This window comes from Meriones unguiculatus, chromosome 7 (genome assembly GCF_030254825.1).
Source record: "Meriones unguiculatus strain TT.TT164.6M chromosome 7, Bangor_MerUng_6.1, whole genome shotgun sequence".
NCBI lineage: Eukaryota > Metazoa > Chordata > Mammalia > Rodentia > Muridae > Meriones > Meriones unguiculatus.
The window spans coordinates 42,136,397-42,146,158 of NC_083355.1; the positions used below are offsets into that span (position 1 = coordinate 42,136,397).

Here is a 9,762-nt window from a genome sequence, read left to right on the forward strand (position 1 = left end):
CAGTAAGAAATACAAGGAAAGGATCAGTGCAAGACTGAGATTAGAAAGCACTTGTTTATTTTTCGGGACAGGATTTTTCCGTGTAGCCTTGGCTGTCCTGGAACTCGCTCTGTGGACCAGGCTGGCCTCGAATTCACAGAGACCTGCCTCTCGAGTGCTGGGATTAAAGGCTTGCGCCACCACCGCCCGGCTAGAAAGCACTTTAAAACAAAACTTGGCTTGCGAAATGCTGCCTAGAGCCCTTGCCCACTCCTGGCACCGAGAGTTTCTCCTCTTGAGGCGCTAGAAGGACGGCTTCCGCTACTCAGCTTCAGGAGGAAAGTCGTCATTCAGAAGACAGTGCTAAAGAGCTCTTTTACAAAACTCTGGCAGGTGAAAGGGTTAGGTATGGGAGTCCGAGACCACCGTAATACGCACACGGACGGTAAACACGTCACAATTTTGCCGATCTAGTTTCCTCTACTCTTGGTGTGTGGGCCTCTCGGCCCAATGGTAGCGCGCTTCTGAGCGGTACCAGAGTGCACTGCGGCAAAATGGCCGCCCCCAGACGGTACTGCGCTGGGTTCGCTCGGGCTTTGTTAGGGGCCCGGCAGGTGGGTCGGCTTGCCAGGAAGGGGTGCGTCGCTCTGCCCGGCTCGCTTCTAGGTAGCCAGGTGCGGTGCGTGTCCTGTGCCGTGGGCGCCGCTTTCTCAAGTCCCCTCCTGGCCTCGGCATCTCGTCGTTATGGTCAGGACTCCGCCTTGGAGCGTTTCCTTGGATTCCCTCAGCCTGACAGTGCATTGGCGCCGAGCGTCCCCGCGGTGTCGGTGCACAGAGGTAAAGGGCATAGCGGTGTTAGTTGCGGGTGTTCTGTTTTATGACAGGTCTTGCTGTGTAACCCAAACTGGCTTGGAACTCGGATCTTCCAGCTGCAGCCTCTGAAGTGTTGGGATTACAGGTGTTGGCCATGACCGGCCTCTGGTGGTTTTAGCAGTGGAAATCATGTTTCTTAAGTAAAATCCCCGTCTCTGGGAATATCAGCTTAGCCTCTCCCGTTTTTTAAAAATTTTGAATATAATTTTTATTTATTACAATTTATTCACTTTGTATCCCAGCTGTAGTCCCACCCTCGTCCCCTCCCAACCCCTCCCTTCTTTCTTCTCGCCCTTTCTTCCTCCCTCCCTTCCTTCCTCCCTCCTCTCCTTCCATGCCCCTTCCCCAGTCCACTAATAGTGGAGGTCCTCCTCCCCTTCCATCTCACCCTGGCCTATCAGGTCTGTCTTTCATAGTCTTTCTCTGTGGCCTGGTAAGGCCACTACCCCTAAGGGGGAGGTGATCAAAGAGCCAGTCACTGAGTTCATGTCAGAGATCTCCTGTTCCCATTACTAGGGATAGCCTCTCTCACTTAATAAAAATAAATAAATCTGAGCCCAACAAGATGTCAACAAGTAGTGAAGGCTGTTAAAGAGTTTGAGAACGAGGGCCTGTGAAATAACTTGGCAGATAAAGACTCTGTTGCCTGACAACCTGAGTTCAATCCCAGAGAACCAATTCCAGAAATGTTTGCTATGACTTCCATGAGCTCGCCCCGACACATAACTAACTAAATAAACAAATGAAGAGTTTAAGAATGTGAGGAAACCTGTGGTCACAATCAGTAATGTTCACCAAAGATCATTAGGCAAAGCAAAGCTGTCTCCCTCTGTGTTCACATGGCAAGCAGTGTAGACCCAATAAGTGAATGTTGAGTCCCATCAACTTTTAAGACCCTAAGTTAAGCCAGAATTCATGGGACATGCCTGGGAGGTGGAGGCAGGAGGATCTCCAGTTGCAGAAATCTCTTCAAACTCTTAATTTTTCAAGACAGGGTTTCTTTGTGTATCAAGCCCTGGCTGTCCTGGCTGTCCTGGACTTGCTTTGTAGACCAGGCTGTCCTCGAACTTTTAGAGATCCACCTGCCTCTGCCTCCCAGGTCTGGGCTTAAAGGCCTGTGCACTATCATTCCCAGCTGTATCTCTTCAACTCTTGACTGTGGTGTCCTACTAATGCTACTATGAAGGTCCTCAGACTTTCGCAGTCTCTCCTACGACACTGTAGTGCAGTTAACATTGTCTGGTCTCCTACCAGACTCTAGTCCATGCCACTTGAGAAGTAACATGTTATTTTTCTTGGTAAGTGAGATTGAGACAAAGTTTCACTCTAGCCCAGGATAACCTGAAGCTCACTTTTCCCAGCCTCCTGCATGCTGGGATTTCGAGTTCAAGCCACCACATCCATTTTCTAAAGTGTTCTTTCTCTTGTATAGTGTGGTTGTTTTGTTGTGTTGAGACAGGGTCTGGTTCTGTAGCCCAGGCTGGCCTCAGACTTAAGAGCAATCCACTCTGCTTAAGCCTCTTAAGGGGCTGTGATTATAAGTGTGTCACACTTACAAATATGATTATAAGTGTGAGCATTTCTATACAGTTGTCATTGTGAAAAAGAAGTTATTCATAGGGGCTGGAGAGGTGGCTCAGTGATTAAGAGCACTGTCTGTTCTTGCAAAGGATCCAGGTTCAATTCCCAACACCCACATGGCAGTTCACAACTGTCTGCAATGCCAATTCCAAGGGATCTGACACCCCCATACTAATGCACATAAAATTAAATAAATAAAGATACATTTTCTTTAAAAAAAAAATAAGTTAATCATAGATAATGTGATTCCACATTACAAATGAGAAGACCAAGGGGCTTCGGGAAGTTAGGTAACCTCATGAAATCAAATAAAATTAAATGCCAAACTAGTCTCAAAGTTAGGAATGGGTGGCTTCAGCCTGGTATACTAATCTTTTATCTTGATTTCCTCCTTGGGTATCAGAACTGAAGATCTGATGGAGTCCAGATTCTAATATATCATTTCTATATATCATTCCTGTTTCTGTCTTAACACAGATGAGCAGAATCTGCTGTTGGCCCATGCTCCTGACATGCCTGAGAATCCACGGGTCCTCCGAGTAGTCATCCTGGGAGCCCCAAATGCAGGGAAGTCGACACTCTCCAACCAGCTGCTGGGCCGGAAAGTATGCCACACCTGTCACCCCGTAGACCTCCCTTTTTACACATTATCTTATGTGTATGTGTGTTTTGCCTGCATGTGTGTCTGTGTACTGCTTGTGTGCCTGGTGCCCACAGAGAAAAAGGTTTGAAACTGGAGTTATAAACAGTTGTTGAGCTACCTACCACTTGTGTGCTGGGAATTGAACCTAGGTCATCTGGAAGAGCACTTAATTCTGTTAACCATTGAACCATCTCTCCAGTCTCTCTCTCTCTCTCTCTCTCTCTCTCTCTCTCTCTCTCTCTTTATTCCATTCACTTCTTGCTTTTCTTTCATGGATGGCCTGGGAGAGATCTGGGATCTCACTGGGCTTTCTTTCTTTCTTTCTGGAAGGTGTTTCCTGTCTCAAAGAAGGTTCACACCACTCGATGTCAAGCCCTGGGGGTCATCACAGAGAAGGAGGCTCAGGTGGTAGGTACCTGCAGAAGTTCTCCAAACAAGACAGAATTTGAAGCTAAACCATTAGCCTTAAATGGCCGGGCGTGGTGGTGCATGACTGTAATGCCAGCACTCAGGAGGCAGAGGTAGTCAGAACTCTGAGTTTGAGGCCAACCTGGTCTGCAAATGGAATCCAGGACAGCCAGGGCTACACAGAGAAACCCTGTCTCAAAAAACAGGAAAAAAAAAAGGGGGGGGGGAGTGGTTGGGAGTAGTGGTGGCACACATTTAATCCCATCACTCAGGAGGCAGAGGCAGGCAGATGTCTTAGGTTCCAGGCTGGCCTGGTCTATATCCAGGACGCACTACCACCCAAACACATACCTTCAGAATAGAGGGCAAAAGGAGAGGAAGAACTGTAGGGAACCTTAAAGAAGGAGAGGCCTTATAATCGAATCTGTGCATTCTCTTCTTGTGATGTGTGTGTGTGTTTGTTCTTTCGAGACTGGATCTCTCCTTTTTTTAAAGATTTATTTTATTTATTCATCTGTCATGTTCCCTAGAACTGGAGTTACAGTTGTGAGCCACCATGTGGGTGCTTGGAATTGAACCCAAGTCTTCTTGAAGAGCGTCCAGTGCTCTTAACTGCTGAGCTGTCTCCACAGCCCCAGGAATGTTGTTTTGTTTTATTTTAAAGATATATTTACTTATTATTTATACAGTATTCTGCCTGCATTTGTGCCTACAGGCAAAACAGCACCAGATTTCATTATAGATGGTTGTGAGCCACCATGTGGTTACTGGGAATTGAACTCAGGACTTTTGGAAGAACAGCCAGTGCTCTGAATCTTTGTGCTATCTCTCCAGCCTCCTCTTTTTATTTTTTCAAGATAGGGTTTCTCTGTGTAACTCCCCTGGAGCTTGCTCTGTAGACCAGGCTGGTCCCAAACTCAGACATTCACCTGCCTCTGCCTTCCAGTACTGGGATTAAAGGTGTGCTACCGATGCCCAGCAGAATCTTGTTTTTTGTTTGTTTGTTTGTTTTGTTTTTTTCTAACAGGGTGTCTCTCTGTAGCCTTGGCTGTCCTCACACTCACTCTGTAGACCAGGCTGGCCTGGAGCTCAGAGATCCACCTGCCTCAGCCTTCCCAGCGCTGGGATCCAGGCATGCGCCACCACTGCTTGGCTGACCTTGAATTTATGATCTTCCTGCCTACTCAGTTTCTTAAGTGCTGGGATACAAGAGACACCACCATGCCCAGCTCTGAATGTTTCTGTATTTTCCCTTTTATAGACAGTGTGTCACTGTGTAGCCCTGCCTAACACTGAACTCAGTCTTTCCTCGAACTTGAAATAATGCTCTTGCCTCTGCATCCTTGTAAATGCTGGGATTATAGGAATATGACACCACATATGACAAAGCAGAGTTGAACACTGAACTATGGTTTTGTGTTTTTTATTTTGTGCAGTGCTGGGAATCTAACCCAGGGCCTCTTGAGTGCTACCCAAGAACTCTGCCATTGAGCCACATCTCCAGCATCAATCCTTCATTTATTTGTAGTTATCCTCTTCCTTTGGGGTCCCATTAATACTAAAACAGTGGTAAAGAGCAAGAAATCTGAAGTCAGTAACAGCTTGTCCATGAAGGAAAGGCAGGATATTAACATCAAAGATGGCCTTTCTCTAGCTATGTGTGGTGGCACACATCTTTAATCCCAGCACTTGAGAGGCAGAAGCTGGTAGATCTCTATAGGTCAAGGCCAGCATATTCGCCATAGTAAATTTCAGGATAGCCAGGACTACAAGTGAGACCCTACCAAAATGAAAATAAATAAATAAAGAAAGAAAGAAAGAAAGAAAGAGCCCCTTGTGACTCTGCAAATTCAATGTTAAAATGCTTACCTAGTATGAATAGAGCCCCGGTTGAATCCTAGAACCAAAAATAGGGGAGTGTGTGGCCTTTCTTCCCACAGTCCATTAAAAATCTTTTCTTTTTGGGGGGGCTGTGGGTCTCTTTTCTGATTCTAGGTTCTGCTTGACACACCTGGCATCATCAGTCCTACTAAACAGAAGAGGTATTGGCTGTAGGAACGGATATGGGGTGGGGGTGGGTTGAGAGGAGGGGATCTTCCAAGAGATGGAAGTTTTCCGTATTATACCCACCCCTCGTAAGAACTGGTCAGTCATAGGACCCTTCCTGACTGATACATTTGTCCTTTAGGCACCATCTGGAACTCTCTTTGTTGGAAGATCCATGGAAGAGCATGGAATCTGCTGATCTTGGTTAGACTCAAACTAAAAATCTGAGGTCAACAGAGCCTTTCATTTCTGGGAGTTTGGGAACTGGGGTGTGGCCAGGACTCCCCGCCAGGAACTTGCTGGGGGTCAGGAAGGTCACAGTCTATTCTTTTGTCTACTCTGCCACCTTCTAGTTGTAGTTCTTGTGGATGCGTCAGACAAGTGGACCAGGAGCCAGCTGAGCCCCCAGGTGCTGCAGTGTTTGAGCCAGTTCTCCCAGGTCCCAAGCATCCTCGTCTTAAACAAAGTAAGTACCGCCCCCAAAGGAAGAGTTCTTCCAGGCTCTCGTCTGTCTTACAGTGCACTTTGTTCATCCCGTGTGTCCAGGTAGATTGCTTGAAGCAGAAGTCCGTGCTCCTGGAGCTGACAGCAGCCCTCACTGAAGGTGTAGTCAATGGCAAGAAGCTCAATATCAAGCCGGCCTTGCACTCGCACGCTGGCACCCACAGCCCCAGCCCTGCAAAGACGGACCCAGATGTGCACTCAGTGAGAAACCCTCAGAGAATTGGCTGGCCCTCCTTCCAGGAGATCTTCATGTTATCAGCACTAAATAACAAGGATGTGAGCACATTAAAGGTCAGTAGCCTGGCCCGCAGTTTCTTACTTCTGCCATGTTAAGATAGGCCTCACCCAGACCAGCCTAACTATAGATGAAGATCCTGTCTTTTAAAAGACAAACAAACAAAAAAAAATGTTTGGCTGTGGTAATTTATGTTTGTAATCCCAGCACTCAGGAGGTCAAGGCAAGAGGGTCAGGAGTTCAAGGTCATCTTCAGCTACATAGTGAATTCGAGAGGAGCTCCAGTTATAATGAGACCCTGTCTCATGAAACCAAAAACAGCCAGATGTGGTGGCACATACACATTATCCTAGCACTCAGGAGGCAGAGGCAGAAGAATTAGTTTGAGGCCAACCTGGTCTTCATTCTAGGCCAGCCAGACTACATAGATACGTAGAGGAACCAAAAAAAAAACCCCAAACTAAGAATGTGTCTCTGTTGGTAGAATTCTTGCCTATTGTATAACAAGTGTTGGATTCCATCTCTAGACCCACATAAACTGGACATGGGGGTGCACACCAGTAATTCTAGCACTATGAGGTAGAGACAAGGAAGATTGGAAGTTCAAGACCAGCTTGGGCATGGTGGCGCACAACTTTAATCCAAGCAATCGGGAGGCAGAGGCAGGTGGAGCTCTGTGAGTTGAAGGCCAACCTGTTCTACAAAGGGAGATCCAGGACAGCCAGGGCTACACAGAAAAACCTGTCTCAAAACAAACAAAAAACATTACAGTCAGTTGTGGTAGCTCACCCTTAGAGTCTCAGGGTTTGTCAGGCTAAAGTAGGATTAAGAATTTGCCAGCCTTAGCTACTACATAGCAATTTTAAGGTCGGCTTGGGCTACGTGAGGCCCTGTCATAAACAAAAAAGTCCCTGTACCGGTGGGGGTTAAGAGCCCACTCTTTCTTTGTACCCACAGCAATACCTTCTGGCACAAGCCCAGCCAGGACCCTGGGAGTTCCACAGTGGAGTCCTCACTAGCCAGACACCTGAAGAGATCTGTGCTAATAAGGTCCGAGAGAAACTCCTAGAGTACCTGCCTGAGGAGGTGCCCTACAGTGTACAGCAGGTGTGGATACAGTGAAAGGGCCCAGGGCCTATGTACCAGGCACACACCTGGGACAGTGGGGTACCAAGAGATAGGGGATGAGCCGGCCTGACCGTCATGATGTCTCCTTATACAGAAGACAGTGATATGGGAGGAAGGACCAAGTGGGGAGCTAGTGATCCAACAGAACCTTCTGGTGTCCAAAGAATCTCATATGGTAAGTGAGGGCAGGCTCAGAGGGGCAGCAGGGTTAACCAGGGCTGCTTTCTCCTTCTGTGAAGCCTGAGAGCAGAACCACATGTCTCTCCCTTCACCACTTTGCAGCGGATCCTGATTGGTCAGAAGGGCCTCTTGATCTCCCAGATTGCACAGGAGGTGGGCCGAGACCTCATGGACATCTTCCTCTGTGACGTCCACATCCGCCTCTCCGTGAAGCTTCTCAAATGACCGTCCTCTTTCTACTTGCAGGGCATCCCTGCTCAAGCTGCTGGCAGAGTCACTGACTAGAATTAGCCCTGTCAAAGGGGCCCTGCAGGACCCAGAAGGGCCATGGACCCTGACTGGCTGCTAGCTAGCCTGGCCTGTGGAGTCTGCTCAGTGCCCAGCCAACCATGTTTTCTACTGGAGGAAAGAAGGGCCTTAGTTCAGTTCTCAGGTAGTCCTCTGCCTAGGGTCTCAGCTATGTAGGTCTGAGAAGTCTGTCCTGGTGTGAATAGCATCACCCCACCCCTGCTAGCATTGAACCCAGACTCTTGTTGCCCTGAGTTTCCAGTTGTTGGTAGAAGTTCTCCCCCACACAAGTTCCTCACCTTGAAATTGGTAAGGGCCTGTGTCTGTGTTTCCTTTTAGACAGGGTTCTTACTACACAACTCAGGCTAGCTGCTGGGGCTAGCCCTAGACTAGGCCAGCTTTGAGCTCACAGAGATCCTGTCTGCCTCTTGAGTGCTGGGATTAAAGATGTACCACCACATCCAATTGAACCTGTGTTTCTTAAATGAGATAATGCCAACCACCTGTTCTCCCAAGTCCTGATCCCACGGACCCCATCCTGCACCCAGCCTTGGATGGTAATAAAGTTAAATGACAAGTGTTCTTATTCTTATCTTTATTTCTTTTGAACAGGGAAGAGAAAAATGCATCCCCTCCCCCACTCCCATTCTCTTGTCAGCCTGGGGTCTCTTTTTCTTCCAGGAATCTGCGCCCGGGTCAGGAGCTCTTCTTGAAGGCACAGTTTCTGGGAGCAGCAAGAGAACCGTTACCATTACTAACTCAGTAATGGTAACGGTTTCCTCGCCATTCCCAAGTGCCGCAGCAGTCAGTAGGCTTGGTGGGCCGTGCGGTGAGCCCCATGGGCTTCAGCATCTCCTGCCCTCTGGAGCTGGGGTACCCAGACTAGTACATCATCTATACTGTAGTGTCTCATCACAAACTTACAGTATATGATGATATCCCAGCCAAGGCCCTGGGGGAAGTGAGCAGCAGGCTTGGAGAGCTGTGGACACGGAGAGCAGGGGATTGGGGCAGGGTCAGTCAGGGCTGGACGCAAACCTCCCAGAGCGGCATCTCTCTGATTCTGTGGTCCAGGGTAATCCTTGTGGCTGAGAGGAGGCAGCTAAGGTCTTCAGATCTCTTAGGGACCCAGAGTTACAGCCAGAAGCAAAGTCAGGAGGCAGAAGCTTCCAGCTGGGCAGACCTATGGCAGGCTGACAGTGACTCCAGGGGTTGCTTACCTGGAGCTGGAACAGCAGTGCTGGAGCTGGAGCTGTAGTCTGGGGAAGCCTTTGGGCAGGGAGAGCTTGTCTGGTCTCTTCCTTCTCACCAGGCGGCTTGGCTTTTAAGTCTCTGGCCCCTCCCCTGGGTGGGGTACTTTTCCAGGGTCCTAGAACTCCCTGCTTCTTAACTCTTCCTCTGCTGGCTTCATGTATCAAGTGACTGCCCCCTTTCCCTTTTTGTTTGTTTGCTGTTTAGTTTCTTGTGCTGGGGATGGAATTTAGGGCCTCATACATGCCAGCCAAGCACCCTATCACTGGAGCTACACCTCCGTCTCACTGCCTTTTAAATGGGTGACTTTGTTATGGCAAGATGCACCTTTCAACCCCACCCCATGAAGCAGTTACTATGCCACTGGGCTAGGAAGGAGAAAGACCCTCACCCTATCCTTCAGGGCTTAATTGTGGAAGCCCCACTGAAAGGGCTTCTTTTGTTGTGGATGATGGTTACATAGGACAGGGAGGGGCCTGGCAGCCGGTTCTATATGGAATCCATCTGGGACACTCATTGGACCCTTGGCCTAAGTTTCCATTCCCAGACTTTGACTGTATTTATTCTGAGCCCAAGAAGCCAGAACTAGATAGGCCAAGTCAAAGCTTAACGCTGCTTGGAGACTGAAGAGCACCTGGGGCCCAGC

The 9,762-nt window shown here is 48.5% G+C and overlaps 1 protein-coding gene across 2 annotated transcripts; it reads left to right on the forward strand.

Annotated features, from left to right (window-relative positions):
* Positions 1 to 282: 282 nt before the first annotated feature.
* On the forward strand, positions 283 to 8,451 carry Eral1 (Era like 12S mitochondrial rRNA chaperone 1). 2 transcript variants are annotated; one of them, XM_021630737.2, is made up of 10 exons: positions 285 to 816; positions 2,911 to 3,038; positions 3,407 to 3,484; positions 5,480 to 5,526; positions 5,673 to 5,734; positions 5,884 to 5,996; positions 6,077 to 6,325; positions 7,227 to 7,376; positions 7,492 to 7,572; positions 7,680 to 8,451. In XM_021630737.2, the coding sequence occupies exons 1-10, from the start codon at positions 534 to 536 to the stop codon at positions 7,800 to 7,802; spliced, it is 1,314 nt and encodes a 437-aa protein (XP_021486412.1). In that variant the 5' UTR covers positions 285 to 533; the 3' UTR covers positions 7,803 to 8,451. The 2 variants fall into 2 exon arrangements, with proteins under 2 accessions (XP_060243202.1, XP_021486412.1); XM_060387219.1 differs by lacking the exon at positions 7,227 to 7,376 and having other exon boundaries at positions 283 to 816.
* Positions 8,452 to 9,762: the final 1,311 nt, after the last annotated feature.